Source organism: Cebidichthys violaceus, unplaced genomic scaffold (assembly GCF_023349555.1).
Source record: "Cebidichthys violaceus isolate CVI_PGR_0920_01 unplaced genomic scaffold, fCebVio1.0.p SCAF_22, whole genome shotgun sequence".
Classification (NCBI taxonomy): Eukaryota; Metazoa; Chordata; class Actinopteri; order Perciformes; family Stichaeidae; genus Cebidichthys; species Cebidichthys violaceus.
The window spans coordinates 2,565,892-2,583,192 of record NW_027176395.1 but is presented as its reverse complement, the minus strand read 5'-3'; the positions used below and the strand labels follow the sequence as shown (position 1 = coordinate 2,583,192).

Genomic DNA, 17,301 nt, shown 5'->3' with positions numbered 1-17,301 from the left:
TGCTGCTCACAGACCTGTCCCTGCAATTCTGTGGTAAACAAAAAAAAAAAAGCTGCAGCGCTTTGCTTGCTGCACCAGTGATGCAACACACAGGAAACACTCGCTCCTCTCCACTGATAACCCCCTTCCTACCCAGGAACAAAAAGGGGGGGGGGGGATTAACTACCTGTCCAAAAATGACTGCACACTATCTGGGAGGAATGCGGACCGATTAGGTAAAGTGAATCTAACTGCGTGACCTCTCCGACAACACAGTTTGTTTTCTCACTTCTCCCCTCAGTCTGGTGTGTGACAAAAGCGCCGAGCCGGCAGCACCGATTGATAAACAAAAGCTTTCTACTTGAGGCAGAACATGATATTCAGCTCATTAATAATTGACATCGTTCTCATCATCGATCAGGCTGCGATGTGGGGCTTCTCTGCGCTGCTCCTCTCTCCTCCGCCGTCAACAACACAGCGATCCCAAAACCCGTTCGCAGACCTCGACAAAGAACTCCTCTAAAGTCGCTGCTGCGATGACAAGACACCTCATCGCCGAATCCTCATATCGTACAGCGTTATCTAACGGAAACACAGTAGCCAGCGGACTTTGGATCAGGCACGCTACAATTACACAACAGGCAGGGCCGGTCCAAGTAGACCCATGCGGGCCAGCGTACAGCTCCCCTGTAAACCACGAGTCAGCAGAAGAGCTTGTTTACGAGGCCATTTTGATTAAAGATGGATATCAATTCAATCTTTTTTTCCCCAGACTTGACTTAATACCAAAAGCTGTATTTCCTGATGCATTATTAAATGAAACAGATTTTCCTACAAAACCTTTTTTTTTTTTTTACATAAAAAATAATGAAGCCAAACATCTCAAACACACCAGTGTAAAACGCTGGCTTCACACTATTAACTCCATGAGAACTTAACGTAATACAGCAGTAAAACTGATGAAATTATCATTGAAGTCGTCTCATTAAAGAATATGTAAACATGCCCAAAAAACAGTCCACACACCAAAACTTCTGATTCTAACTCCCAGAGCTTCATAATACGTCTGATGTCTGCGCATCACAGTCTTTAATAATCAGGTTCCACTTTTGTTTGTTTTTTTGCCTTATCTTTTTGACACAGAGTACAAACTCTGAACATTTTGGGTCGGGTCGTGTTGTTCTTATCGCTGCATCGTTAATGTTGACACGCGTCCGGGGTGACGACAGTGGGCGGAGCTAAGAAAAGGCCAGGAAGAAGCAACACGCAGACCGTCTACTCTGCCAAGTGAATGGACATTATGTGTGCACTGTGTGGTTGAGGGACTGGTGTCACTGGGAGTCACACACACACACACACACACACACACACACACACCTTTGAGACAGGGAGTTATTACACCAACAACACACCGACATGTTCACTGACATCTGAGTCTGTGTCTCCCACATCAGACAGTTTGTAGCCATAGTACAGCTGCAAGTTAAGTCTTGTACTTGTGACTATGTTTAGGTAGTACATGTATCATTTTAAACAGGTAACTAACAGCTGGTAGTATAATACAACAAAGCTCTAGACAAGATCACGAATATATGAAAATCTTGGTGGTATAAATGGTATTGATGGGCTTGAGAAGCCAGACCAAGAGGGACCAAAGGGACCGAGAGGAACAAGGAGGGGTGGGAAGCTTTTTGTCTCAAATCCAAAACCGAAACCACCGGCAGGTGTACAACCCTGATTCCTAGTTTTACACCTCATTCGATGTATGTTTTGGGGTCAATCTCATTGTTTTGGTTTATAAATATTTGTGTCAAACTCCTCGGCCAAAAGTCTTCCACGTCTAACACTCTGGTTGGCACTGGTAGCTGGTAGATTCCCACCCAGCGAGAGACACACACACACACACACACCACCAGTCGGTTTGTCCCGGGTCACTCGTAATTACAGCAGAGATCAGAGGGATGAATAAAGCATGAGCTGTTCCTGCACAGGAGGCTCAGGTATCACTCTATATAGGGGCCCAGAGAGACAAAAGGAGCCCCTGAGCACCATACCGTACCCAGGGAGGAGCCACACCGCCGCAAACCCGAAAGGCAACTCCTCGTCTACAGCGACGCAACCCCCGACCGCCACCGGCCTTAATCCACAGCGTAAACAGCAGAGGCAGGATGAGGCGCTCAAGGCCCCTTGGACCCAATTAGGAACTAAAGATATTGTCCCGAATGGGGACGCTGGAGGAACATCGTGCATCACCCCACTGTTGTTTTGTAAATGAGTTCTGACCAAGCCCAACGGTGCCACTAAGAAAGCCTGCATATACACATACCGCATGGTTCGTATAAGAACAGTGAGATTTAATGCACCGGAGTAATGTAACCATTTCTCACTGACAGCATGATTTCACAGGTTGTTTGTCTGGAGAAAAAGCAATTTCTTGCCAATATACCCCACAAAGATTTCTTACAGGTTTTTAAATGTCTGAGATTGAGCAATAAAAATGCCTCAGACAAAGAATGTAAAATGCTAAAAACACACAAAAAAAAAAAAAAAAAAAGTAATGCGAGTGGAGGAAAAATGTTACAGAGCTTCTGTGGTTGTGACTGCTGGTGTTTGCTCACATAGTGAGTGGCTTTTGTCACCTGATACGGTCCATGTTACATTGCATAAATGAATATAAACATGTTTCCTAAATGTCCTAACCCTAAAAACACAGCCAAAGATGTTCCTTAGTTCCCATCAGCTTTTGAAACAGACGTTCCATTATGTGAAAAGGTCAAGACTTCCCCTCTGCGGTGGAGGACAACACCGCTTACCAACAAACACATCAAACACACTCAATCCAACTCCGCGGTTCCACAGAACCTATTTTAGGCTACTTATGTTGAAATGGGGTCAGCTGCACATTTGAGATCCTGATTCTAAAACCTGCCCCTCTGGTTGAATCTTCTCTTGAGCGTCTGTTGGATCCGGTCCCAATCAGCTCAGAAACACGGAGCTCTAACGAGTACAGACCGTATGCTTTTCTTTCTAATGATGCAGTAGCAGGAACAGGACGTTAAGAGCGCTCGCGTCAACAGTCGTCCTCTTCTGGGATCTTAGGTTCCATTTTCTCGGTGCTTAGCCGGAGCAGAAAAGGTTCTTTTGGTGCGTTTATGTTCGTGGTTCAGCTCGAGTCAACTTTGCACGCTACGCGAACCTCCAGACTCCAAGCAGCTCCTGTACCGAGCAGTGTTTTGGTAACTTATCAGCCCAAAAGGTTAGAGTGTTCGACGGAGGGCAGCGTCAAAACAAATCCCACTCCAGTTGCTGCATTCTTTGTCATAATCTCTGACATTTGGATTACATTCTCCCTCCTAATGAACAATAACACCGTCAACTTGGACCAGAACCGGATTGTCAGGCCTCTGGTGTGCTACCCGAGTTTGCGTGTCCTTATCCTCACCTTCCTGTGAGCCTGTCGTTAAATCACTACAAATATGCTTGGTGTGTCCACACTTCTGGTGAAGCTGTGATGACCTGACAAAAACACGTTGTGGATGACAACATGAGCCGGCACATTCACTGGGCCGCATCAAAAGCTGCAGCCAAAAGCAGTGGTGGAAGGCAACTAAGACCATTTACTCAAGTACTGTATTGAAGAAGAATTTTGAGGTACTTGTTCTAGTTCATGGCATGTTATACTTCTACTCTACTACATCTACTTCACTGTGTTTTTCTAAAAGCGTTCAATTTAGCACAACCTTAAATATCTACAGCATTAAAATGTAACATACACATTAATGCAGCAGTAAAATAAAGAGAAGACGGGATATTGGGTACATGCTTTGGATACTTTAAGTAGATTTTGCTGAAAATAATGACATACTTTTACTTTTTGACTGCAGGACTTTTACCTATAGTGGAGTATTTTCGCAGTGTGGTATTCGTACTTGTTCGTAAATAAAGGATCTGAAGACTTCTTCTTCTACCAGTGGTCAAAAGCAAGGATTAACATGACAAATACAGGGCCCAGGTGATCAGTCAAGAGATGGACACAGACAGACTGTCCTGATCCAGACCGCTTGATGTCGTAAAAGAAGAAAAGACACACAGACGCACACATCGCCTGACCGGCGGTGTCATCTCATATCTATTCAGCTACCACTGGACTGAAGAGCTCAGCGGACATCGACGCTCACTCTGCTTTCACCACGAGCAGCAAGGAGCTCGACTATCTCGCCGCTATCAGGGTACAAAAGTGAAGCCCTTTGATTGCGTCGTCAGCGCGCGGCATGCTGGTCCACCCGTGTTGCATCACTATCCTCAGCATTCACATGTGCAGCTCACTGCCAAGAAGAAGGGCCTCTCCTTTGAGGAGTGAGAGAAGCACTGGTTTCTCCCACAGAGTGAATCACAAAGCTCGGGAGAGAGAGTCGCTCATGCGTTCTCCTCCTCTCTCAAACAGCTGACAGGACTTGCACAGTGGGTTTGATGGCAGATAGCCAATCTCGCCTCCCTCGTCCTGTGAGATGAGCTAAGCCACGAGTTACTTACAGAAGTTAGGGGGGGGGGGAGAAAAAAAATCACTCATCTCTTTGTATGGGAGAGACATTAAAATCCCTTTCAGAACACATTTATCATTTTCAAATGGTTCGAAACCCTTCGTACGAAATTACAGCTCGTAAGTAACTAGTCATTTTGATCAATTAATAGCTAAAATGACAAATATGCGCTGGGTTGAGATTCTAAGATGGGTGGATTTGATGCTTTATTTTAGTATATATGGTAAGAAATAAAACATATTATGGTTTTAGTGGGATATAAAAGTCATTATGAGTACCGCATATATTGTGCTGCATTTTTCACTATCTTGTAATATGTACTAGCCACAGCAATTAGATAAGATAACAGTCACATTAGTCGAAAATGGAAATAATCATGACGTGCAGCCCTATATAACATACAAGTGCCATCAGTTTTATAAAGATTTAACCGTCTGTTTCTAGCTTGGATTGCCTCTTCACAATGGAAAGTACCAAACAAGTGGCATCTGTCAATGTTTTATATACCGCATGCTGCCAAAATAGATGAGTCAGTGTGCATTATTCAAGTCACAAACCTCATCACCACCCAATTAACAAAACAGTAATGACCTCAATGACTATGGCTAATGAGAGCACCCAAATGTGGTTAGTGTGCAATAAGCGAGGTGCGTCAGTCCCAATGGTTGTACTGCTGTGGCTCATAATATATAATAATTAGTATACACAATCCATCGCGGGGCTATCTTTGTAAAGTCTGCATGTGGAAGGTGATCTGACCACCGGTGTTGATGGCAGACCAGAATGGAAATCTCTTCTTGCTCTTTAGTTGTTGAAGTAAACTCCAAGCTATGACACCATATAAGAGAATCTAAGAGCACATTATCTCACTGTGAGCTAGGTCTATGAGTCACAGTTATATCGTCAGGGCAATCAACATTTTTACAAACTTAACCAGTCACTAAACTTAACTGCAAAGGAATATTCACGCCTTTTTATGCTCATCCTATATTAGTAACAATGACATAACACAGTGTGACAATCTGAAAACGATATGACTGAATGATGTGCTAGCTGATAGCTTGCTCTAGTAACGTCCACCTCTTGAAGTTAACCAGGTAAGTATCATTAGCTTCTTAGCGTCCACTGACGTTAACGTGAGCTAGCTAAATAACCTCTTAGCTCATTCTTTCGGGGAATACCTTTTGAAGGATGGAAAACCTTTAGCTTTATCACGGCTTAACATGTAGCTCGTACTGGTTTCTAGTCAGTTAGCAAACACGCTAAAAAAGCCATGTAATTGGGTTCTACAGTGAGCTTTTAAGAGTCGTGGACCTATAACATAGCTGCGTGTGCCGCATCCACACAAGCTAGTGCTGCTTAGCTTGGCAAGCTAACAAGCATTACCCGGCAGGCTCATTAAAAACACACACATCCATCAAACCTACACACCGACCTGAGATCCCCGCTGCGACCCAGAAGATGCCCCGTTGATGCCGTCACCTTTGTACCACGAACCGTGCAGAGCAGAAATAATTCAAATTCCACAGAAAGTGTCGGGAGAGACGCTCGCAGTCCAATCGCTTCAGCCACTGCCGCTGAATGGCTGCTACGCGAGGACTCAACCGAACGTCCTCCTTAGCAACGGACCGCCTCCGCGCGACCTCATTGGACCGGCGCGTGCGGATTGATCGGTAGGCGACAGAGCAACCTGTAAGCAAACCGGAATTTCGCTGCATTTATTTTATATAGATGAAATAAATATATACAGTATATACAGTATGTATACAGTATAGATATATATATATATATATATATATATATATATATATATATATATATATATATATATATATATATATATATATATATACATATATATATATATATATATATATATATATATATATATATACAGTAGATAGATAGATAGATAGATAGATAGATAGATAGATAAATAGATAGTTTTAAATAGTAATGTTTCGCTACAGCAGCAATTATGGTACAGGAAAATGAAATAACAGAGTCAAATATTAAATATCAAATGCAAATATTAAATATTAAATGCACAATATATACAATTAAATAGAATAATATTAAATTAACTAACTAAACAGTTTTAACTGTTTAGTTAAGATTTAACCAATATCTGTATATTAACCATATCTGTAGAGATCCGATGCTAGATTAGAAGTGCTTCAAATGAAATTACTACTTATGATTTACCACGGTTCTTCCTATCAGGCTGTCCTATCTTGAAAGTGGGAGAAATTCCACTGAATTCCTTTAATTCGATTATGGGATCATTTCTGTCTTAGCTCCATGCACATTGGAACATCATACAGATGTAAAGCCATGCAGTCAGTGGTGGAAAGTAGGTTACAAGTACTGTACTTAGGTACATTGTTGAAGTATTTTTACTTTACTTGGGTATTTCACCTTTCTTTATACTCGTACTACATTTTGGAAGCTGATATTGTACTTTTTAGCCCACTACGTTTAATTGATAATTTACCATCAATAATAATCACTATTGCTTTACGGATTCAGATTACTAACACAACGTTTCTATCAACTAATACATGCTGATATATTACATGGACGGAGATACTCAGCAGTACATAAAGTAGTTAAGATTAGACTCACATTTACCAGCTGCAACATTAGCGACGCTTACATGCATCACTAATTATATTCCAGTAATATTCTGAAATTAGACATTCTGCATGAGTACTTTTGCTTTAGGTACTTTAAGCATATTTTGATGCTAGTACTCTAGTACTTTTAATTGTAACAAGATCATGTCTACAGTGCAGTATTACTACTTTTATTTAAGTATAAGATCTGAGCATTACTTCCTCCACTGATGCTCCCGAAAAGAACACACTGAGTTGTGTTTGGCCAGGTTGCCCTAAAAGTGGGACCGATGTCACTGTCTTACTTTTACTTATTTTAAAGTGCATAGATAATGTAATACATGCAATGAGTGTAGACTGAGTCTCCAGCAGTATTCCCATCTATTAGCTCTTAACGGTGCGTTGAATGTCACGTTTATGGTATGACTAAATGTACTTGTTAACATTTAGTGTCCAGCACCTGTCAATCTTTATTATATTCTCTATCTGGCTGATATGCAAACATGAGTCCAGTCGCTGGAGGAACTTTTTGAAGCCATTTGGATAAAACCACAGGATTCACTTCCTGTTTTACACGAGTGAGAGTCCACTTATCGCCTCTCACACCATTTGTCAAGTCTTTTTTTTTTTAAACACCAGCCACTCACTATGTTGTATTTAAAAACTGCTCTGACTTTTCACATGCATTGTCCTTTGTCTTTTCTCAGGTTTCTGCCATATTTGCCCCCCCCCCCCCTCCCCCCTCTTTCCCTCCCCTGATGATGAAACCTCGGCCTCTTTCAAAGGCCAGAAGTTTATCAGCATTAACTTGCATTCCTCACATAGCTACGCAGCCTGCTGAGCTGCAGCGTGGCATGCTTTGTGGCCTGGAAGGTTACAAAACCAACGAGGAAAAGCAAACTAGCAAAGTTGTCAAGCCTGTTAAGCTGATGAGTGACATACCGATGTAGCTATTATAGCTGTGAATATCGCTCTCTCAAACACACACACACACACACACCACAAACATATTGTCTCTATTGTCCTTTTACCTTTTATTCTTAATTATCTTAAACCTAATCTTCTTTATGACTCCTTTTTTAAAACCAAGGCTTTATTCATCAACCTGACAAGGTCGGAGTCATAAAATATTGCTGGACAGCCTCTAATATATCTGTGAGGTTATTCTGCCCCCTTGTGGTCACGATATGCACGTTCAGCTACACAACTCTGGTGCACCCGCTCAGGTGTCTACATCATACTGGATGTTCCTCATTTGAAAATCTGTTTTGGAAGAAGTACTCAGATCGTTCACCTTAGTAAAAGTACTAGTAAAACAGTGTAGAAATACTGTTACATGTAAAAGTCTTACATTTAAAATTAGAATAGAAGAACAAACGTTTTAGCAACAAAATGTACTTTAACTTCCAAAAATACTATCTAATGATAATATACAGAATGACTCATTTCAGAACAACATGTATTGTAGAACTGGATTATAATTATTGAGACATTCATGTGTTCATAATTTGAATTATGTCGCTGGTAAAGGTGGATCTAATTTTAACTACTTTATGTACTGCTGGGTAGCTTAACCTAGAATGATATTAATGAATTTATGAGTTGATTATATTTTGTATTAATAACCCGAATCTGCAAAGTAACTAGTAACTAAAGCTGTCAAATAAATGTAAGAGTAGAACGTGGAGGAGAAATATATCATATATTAATATTTCCCTCTGAAGTGTTAAGTTTAAAGTAGAAGAAAATGGAAAATACTCAAAGTTCAAGTACCTCAAAATTGTAGTACAGTAAGAGTACAGTTCTTGTAGTACTCAGTCACTTTCCACCACTGGAACTGGTCAAATATGTGCCTCAAAGTAGATAAACTTGTGATTACAGACGCGCTCATGTTTGTGGCGTATTGGAATAAACGCAGCAATAAAACATTTCGAGTCAACTGCAAATCAAAATGCAGCTCTCACTCCAAAAGCTTCATTGTAGCGTACAGGCGATGACTAGTATGATTAACATATCCACCACCCTTCTGCGTCAAACTTCCACCTCTTATATCTTCTTATATCTTTGTGGTCTTTGACGACTTCTAGTGCGGCTCACGTTCAACCTGAGCAGAGGTAACCGTACTCTAATCAGACTAATTAAAAACACCAGTGTGGCTGTGCAGAGCCTTAATCACGGTACAAAATGAATGAAGTCTGGTAAAGTCAGGCTCAACGAGGCCGTAATGTTCATTATACCCCAGAAGACAAAAAAGATTAAAAAAATATGATAGATATGATAGAGACAGCCAGCTTGCTTTTGACATTTAGGATGTAATATTGCACGTTTGCATTTTACTGTTAGCATGATGATATTCTATGTTAAATGAAAGCATGTTTTAGCCCACATTCAGTCTACACTTCCTATGTTGAATAACACGCTACAGTAGTCTTAATATGAATCTCACAGCACTGCTGAGGCTGACATGTTTTACTTATCCTGTAAGTTTAGGATGAGTGGAAATTATATTAAAAAATCAATAAATAAGCAAATTCATTAGGATTCATCCTCCATCAATGTTTCTGCCACATTTCATAAGAAACACTGTAGATGTTGAAATATTTCTCTCTGGTTATCGACACTACCAGCATTTAAATCACACGGCTAAAATACTCAAAATTTTCTTTATTACATATTTCAAATATTTGATGAATACATGTCTGAGTGGATGAACTTTTAAATATTTCGCTGTCAATCATATTTGTAAGGAAATTAGAATTACAGGACATTCTGACTGTAAACAAGTGTCTTTTTTCCAACTTCCAACTTATTTAGCAAATAATTAAAGCAATAATTCTTTTGTTACCACATTTTATTTTTCAAACAACATATAGAGTACTTGACACAAAAAAAAAAAAAAAAAAGCCATTACCTGCTTTCAAATATTTACATAAAACTTTGTAGAGAGACAGAAAAATGAAAACATTCTTTGGGTCTGACCATGCAAAACAATAAATAATGTTCCTGACAGTGCTTTGCATGGTGCGCTCTGAAATAAAAAAAAAAAAAAAAGAAGCTCTCAGACTTACTTGGCTATACATAAAGCTGCCCTGGTCCACACAGTCGTCAGAAGTATGCACTCGTCTGTGTCGAGGCAACCCTCACTACTCCAAATATAAGCAAACTGCTGACCAGGACAGATACAGAAATGAAAAAAAAGTGAGATGTGCAACAGTTTTCAGTGGAAAGCTTAGATTACGTAGAAGAACTGCAGCATCCTTGAAGGGATGGAGCACTGTACACAAGCAGACCTCAGATGTTTCGCTCGACAAAAGGCCTTTTTTTCCCGAACGTTTTCAGCGACGCTCTGGTCGCCGGCGAGCGGGAGCTTGAAGTTGACGTCACAAATGTACAGTCACTACACTCCGTTCACCCCCCCCCCCCCAGCGAAGCGACACACGGTGTGCAGATGTGTGATCCCCATGAGTCCCTCTCTGCAAGGCCGGGTCCAGAATCTGCCCCCACCTCCAACCCCCCCACCCCCCCCCCCCCCCCCCCCCCCCAACCGCCGTGGCTCAGGTGATTATTTGTGGCTCCCAGGTCTGGCTGGCCATCTGGGGGCGACACTGCGTGATGACCAGAGGGCCCGTCGGGGTCTGGCTGTCCAGACAGAGGCCGCTGACCATGTGCTGCAGAGCCGTGCCTTTAGGCTTCCACTTCTGCACACACAGAGAGAGAAAAACACACACAGTTGTTGTTGTTGTTTTTTTTTTAGAAAAATCTGGTTTGTGTTATTTCCTGATCATAAGTGATGGTTCATGATCATTCATGTACCAGAGATCACATGAATGATTGACTCGTTGATCACAGGAGAGCCAGCTGTAGACTGATAAATGTTCTGTACGAGTCCAGCAGCGGTGGAAGGAAGCGATCGAGTAAAGAATTCATTTTTACTATATGTACTTTATTTTTCCCATTTAATACTCCTTTATACTTTTACTCCACTACATTCCAAATTCCAGATTCAGTTTTTAACAGTTTCTTTACAAATAAAGATGTTTGGATAAAAAAAAAAGAGCGTTATAGTTTTATAGACTTAACTACTCATGTAATAGTCTCATCAGTGTAAAAATCCAATAATGTAACATTTAATAGAATAACACTCTGGTATTCTGGTACTGTTAAATAAAAGCACAGCATGTAGGGTAGATTTCACTGAATAGCCCTCGGCTCACTCTTTCCTTTGCAAGACTGAGGTAATGTGAGCCGTGGAGTGTAAAACCATGGTAACGGCTTTGTGTTTTTGTTATTTACTTCTCCCTCATTGATGTAAAGGGGTTGGACATGACATTGAAGACAGAATGGTGCTACATACTTCAACAGCACCACGAACCGCAGCCTCCGAAAGATGACCATGAAGTTAAATCAACAGCACTCTAGAATGGGTCCGAACACAAGCCGAACATTATAACCTTCACGGAAGAGGAATTCATTGCAGGACTGTTGCATTCATTTTAGCACGGTGTAATAAACTGGCAAATAAATGTGTATTGCAGTACAACTACTTCCTCTAAGTCCAGAGGAGTCAGCTGATCACCAAACAGGTTCATATTATCAGCCTAGATGGAAACGAATAGTGTTGCATTTCATTTGTATTGTTGTACTTTCTCCTAATATCTATATATGGTCATCATGGAATCACTCACACTCCTTCACCCTCCTACAATGCATTCACAGGTTCACCCTGATGAAGGAAATTCATACTTCAGTTCTTGCTTACAAACGTCGGCTGGGTTTCTTTGATTTTCCACACATCTAATATTCTTTTCAACACAGACTCCCCAGGGTCCAGTCACTTCGTGTAAAAAAAAATGCCTGGAGCGAGTTCGACAAGTAACTTGAGACTGAAGTAAAGTGAGAGAGAGCGAGAGAGAGAGAGAGAGAGAGACAGAGCTCCCCATAAACAGGCCGTCCATGAACCACCGGGTAGAAGTGATTTGTTCATTAGCTTGCTGATTAACCAGTTAGAGCTGAACAGCGGAGAACGAGAGTGCCAAGAGCAGATTTCTGGAACCATCTGGAGGCTTATCGAAGTGTGGAGGTGAATGAGAGGTTAATCTTAAAATCCCAGAGGATGTGTTCACGTGTGTGTGTGTGTGTGTGTGTGTGTGTGTCACATACTGTAAACATGTACTGTTATAAACACGTACTGTGCCTTTAAGTGTGCACATGTTTGTGCAACAAAGACAGGGAGGAAATGAAATGTCAGAATGAAAATGTTAAGAGTTTAGTAACAGTGATGAGCACACAACCAACGGTAAACAGATATAGATGACAATGTACTTTTTGATCAAATTGTAGACTTTTCTGTGTCTTGAAATATGTATTTTATTGTATTTTTCCTTATTGGATAAGCGCCTGAGACAGCGTTTGAACCAGCGTTGGACATAATCTCTCCAGTGAAACCCAAACTTTTTTTTATAGAAAACGCAACGTTTCAATAAAACATGAATAATCGGAGAATATAAAATGTTGCACAGCTGTTCCGGACTGTTTGATGCAGCAGTGATCTGTCATACTGGTGATGGATGACATGACTGAAAAATATCTAAAACTGAATTACAGCCCAGTATCAGATCAACTCACAACGTTCTAACCCAAGTTTGAGTTTTAATGTCGTACATTTCTTTTTAAAGTTATCACCATCACTTGTTGCTTTAAGAGTTAATCACTTCAGTCCTCAAGGAGCAGAGTCAAAAACACAAGTATTTCTTTTTCCTTTCTTGGGGATTAAACGCTCAGGACAAAGAGGCCAACTGTCTCCCACAGCAAGAACCGGGTTCTTGTTGATGGGCAAGTTTCCAAAGAACCCTCAAGGGATCGCGACGGGCCTGCAGAGAGATGAGAGGATGGCCTGGCCTCGCACTCCAAACACATGGTTCGACTTATCAGCTCCCTCTTCGATGTCATAACTCAAGCGCGCAGCCAATGAGGGTCCACATGTGGCCGACGTGTTCGACATTCACGAAGGGGAGAGCTGGGAAGGACCAGGGTGGGGTCTGAAGTTATGGGAGCGCTTGTTCTATTAAAAGTGACTGCTCTTCCCTTCCTTCGCAGCAGTGCAACGAGGCCGCTCGGCTCGTCTCCTGGCGTCGTCACCAGCAGGCGGGCAGCTTTGCGTCGGTGCCTGGAGCCGCCTCTCATCTCCACGTCTCTCGCGTCTGAGTTCAGCGCTGTGAGCGGCACATCGAGGACAAACGAACCGCTTGGCTCCAAAATGAGATAACCGTTTGGAAAAAGCCGAGACCTTCTGTTAAAATGACTGATAGTGCAAGATTAAAGCGGATTCCCGTCTCTTTTGTTAACCCTTAGTTAACACAATAACTCCAAGAACACCTTGTTTCTTTTAAATAAATTAAATGACACTTTAAGGCTTTCTTTAAATGAGTTTGGAACTTAAATGTACTGTTTTTTTTTTTTACAGGCGAACACTGCTTCTTCTTACCTGTCTGGGTTCTTTATTATTGCAGGTCTCCAGCTTGACTTTTGACCCTGCAGTGAAGGCTGAAATGGCCAAGCAGAAGTCCTGCTGTCGGATCAGTGGCTCTATTAGTTCCCATCTCTGCAAAATACAGAAGAAAAAAGATGACTGTGGGAGAAAAAAAAAAAAAAAAAAAAAAAAAAATGACTATAATGAGTCGACATTTTCGGGTTCAAGCTGAGGGACTTTTGGTTTCATTTATTCTTTTATAATAATGTATAAGTATTCGATTTAATATTAGTGCTTTCATGTTTCTTGCTACATTCACCATGAATCCAGATATCTTCACTATTTGTTGCAAGGTTTGTGTTTCCAGCCGTACAACTGTAGCCCTTACTGGATTACAGATTTCCACAGCTGTCAATCAGAAACCCCCCAACTGATTTAAAGAGATGCAGCCTGAAATTGACAAAACTTGGCTGTGTTTACTTCCTGGGAAAAGGAAGAACCGAAGCACATTTCCTTCTCAGCAACATCCTCTTGAATCTCTTTGCATCACCTGTCGGCTTTAATCTGAGCCACAGGTGGGAGGCGTCCTAATAACACCTCTGATATCAAGCTGAGCTCATCATGAGTAATATAATGGCTCAACAGTGACTAATGTTGACTACCGCGAATAAACTTTAATTAAGCTTTGGCATGCAGTTCCTCATGTGATGATTGATAACACGGGTTTATCAGCTCTGTAACCTAGCAACAGAGGAGTTTGTTTTTAATATAGTCTACAATGGTTGAAGACTGAAGGATTGTGGCATTAATAATGTCATATTTTCCCCCCCAAAAAGCGCCACAGCCGCTACCATGCTTTATGCTAAATTGTCGGAGGAATCACAGAATAAATATTTACTACATTCCATAAGTCATTCAACTTTGTAAGAACCATGCGTTTGACATTCACATCATCACTGTTGACATCACATTGTCAGGTCAAACCACTGCACGCTTTATGACAATAATTCTTTAAGTGTACGAGCCACAGTCTCGCCCCAGTGGCAGAGTCCTGACCTGCGACTGCGGCCTGATGGCTCCGATGCCCCGGCACTCAGCCAGGCCGAGGGTGTCTGTCCCACGGGCCTCCAGACACAAACCGCCTTGTCTCAGCACACTGGACACCGCTTCCTGCTCGGGGACCCTGAGGGAGCCATCGAGAGAGAGAGAGAGGAGAGAGAGGAGAGGGAGGAGAGAGAGGAGAGAGAGGAGAGAGAGGAGAGAGAGGAGAGGGAGAGGCCGACGAGAGGTCTCATTACGACAGGAGAGAACAGATGGATTGAATTGACCGGTTTCCCTATTGAGGATTTGGCTCGCACCGCTAAGTAATGTGCCTTATTACAACACGCTCTTATGAAAATATACAATTACAAGTCAAGAAACCACAGTTATTTGGAAGCATGACATGGAGCAACTAGCGGGGGCTTAAGAAAAAAAGCTGGTGGGATAAACTGTAATACCCCACTCAGATGTTCCCATCCAAATTGGATGTATTAACATCATTGGTTCTGAATGTGGGGTCATACTAATTCCAAGGATTTGCGCATATTTTTCTAATTTAGGTGCTTGGGAAGAAGAAATATTTTGATTGCATTTATCATTGTGTCTTTTCTTTCTCTAAACATGACTTTTTAGTTCTGAAATGAAATCATTTTTACCTCATTTCAGCCTCAATCAAACGAAACACAAACAAACACTAAAGCATTTTCTATTTGTTGAATATTAATGGTGTTTGGAGGCAAACTTTGGCCCTTTTTGGTGTTAAATAGCAGTTCAAAATAAGTACTATCAATTTCATCCGCAGGTCAGGCACGCCAGGATAAACTTGCAGTCACACCATATGCCTCCATTCAACAATTATATTTGGATGTTTGACCTTCGCTGTGCAGATTTTAACACTCGAGGTTCCATTCAGGTCTCTCCGCTTCACACAGCTAAAAGGTGTCGTACCTCAGCTCGGGATAGACGTTCTCCATGTACCAGCGGAAAGGTTTGCAGTTCAACTTCCGCCGCAGAGTCAGACGGTCTGCAATGCTGCAAAAAAAACAACAAGACATGAGGATGAAGAGACAAACAAGAGAGAGAGATACAGCAGAGAGAAGTGAGATCTTAATGCAGAGAGCTGAACCTACAGACTCAACTAACGGGGGATCTAATTATTAACAGTGTTGAACCAGAAATAACTCTTTTCCACTCATTCTCAGCACTGACTGCTCTCTTGTGTTTCTTTGATTCAATTAGATCAATAATCTACTAATTAATCAACAGAAAATTAATTTAGCCACAATCTTGCTGATCGTTTCAGTGATTTTGCAAGTAAGAACTCCATCATTCTCTGGTTCCAGCTTCTTAAATGTGAGGCTTTGCTGCTTTACTTTGTCCTATATGACAGAAAACGAAATAGTTTATGATTGGATATCATAATAAGATACCACCGTGGGCTCTGGGAACTCATCATTCTTCATTCATTTCACTTTTTTTTTGATTTTCTGATATCTTATAGACTTCTGTAATGAATCAAGAATATAATCAGAGAGTGAATCTATAATGAACATAACTGTTTAGTAATCTTGCACACTAGCTCTACTATCACAAGAGTTTGTATGGCAACAAATAGTTTGTGTTGGAAGTTGTGAGCATGGGTAGAACAGCTTGTTTACCACATTGGTTGCCTGACTGAAACATTAAAGAATTCATAAAACATGGTATCTGAAATATACAATGAGTCTCTAACCTGTAGAGGAGAAGGAGAGAGTAAAACGGACCAACCTGCCAAAGGCCTTGCCCTGGGCCGACGGCCTCGCAGAGTAGTAGTACTGTTTATACTCGTCCATCCACACCTCGGCAGCCCGCCGGGTGTTCCTGCACGGACACAGACACACAACACCTGCTCAGACGCGGTAATGACAGTGCTGCTGGCATTCCTGGGGGCAGCTCTAACGACAGTGTCCCACACAGGGGGGTGTTCAGACGCCACGAAATCCCAATTCATCCTCCTTAAATTCTTTGTGTATTTGCAAGTGAAGACAAACCCGGCCAAGGAGACAGTTTAGTGCGTTTCAGACCAATGCAACGTGCAGCAGTATCTTTTAGACGAGATGTTTACACAGAACTCGACAGTATTTACAGCCGAAGTTGAAATTCTGTACAGCACATTGGTGGTAAATATTGTCTGTGTTCAGAAGGAGATGAAATACAACTAAAGAGTGAAATAAACACACAGCATTCAGCCTCCAATCCAGGAAATCCAAACCCTTTTTTTGCACCATTTTTGATCATAACTGTATTGTTGAGCTATTCACTGGCTCTTTATTTCACTGTGGTTACTTCCTCAATAAAATCAAAATACAAATAGACCTTTAAGAAACACTTAAGTTGTTAACACTGTAGTTAAAAATGGCCGAAGCGTTGGAAACCTCTGCTTTGGTTCATCCTGAGGAAGCTGGATCTTTGTCAGTATCCTGGACTCTAAGAAGAGCTGTTTCAAGATGAGCATTAATATTATTATGTTACATGATATCTGGGGAAAGATTAGTTATTTATTTTCTCACTGCTGCTTGAGTCAAAACGTGTGAAAAGTGTGAAGCTCTTAATTTCACACAGACCTGTGCTGAATCATTTCACACTTAAGATTCTAATGCCGAGTAAAAGATTCACC

General features: G+C 41.4%; 2 protein-coding genes across 4 annotated transcripts in view; both read right to left on the bottom strand.

Moving 5' to 3' along the window:
- numb (NUMB endocytic adaptor protein) overlaps window positions 1-6,087 on the bottom strand; it is a 28,744-nt gene extending 22,657 nt beyond the window's left edge. For all 3 annotated transcript variants that reach the window (XM_068717921.1, XM_068717922.1, XM_068717923.1), the window contains exon 1: window positions 5,956-6,087. The gene's annotated coding sequence lies outside the window, so the exon portion shown is untranslated. The remainder of the gene's footprint in view (window positions 1-5,955) is intronic.
- A 4,598-nt stretch (window positions 6,088-10,685) lies between these two features.
- The window catches only part of LOC137877842 (polypeptide N-acetylgalactosaminyltransferase 16-like), a 32,145-nt gene continuing 25,529 nt past the window's right edge, over window positions 10,686-17,301 (bottom strand). The window contains 5 exon segments of the mRNA XM_068717994.1: window positions 10,686-10,833; window positions 13,620-13,736; window positions 14,661-14,787; window positions 15,594-15,677; window positions 16,413-16,505. Of these exon segments, the coding sequence (XP_068574095.1) occupies window positions 10,690-10,833; window positions 13,620-13,736; window positions 14,661-14,787; window positions 15,594-15,677; window positions 16,413-16,505 (565 nt within the window). The 3' untranslated portion in view covers window positions 10,686-10,689.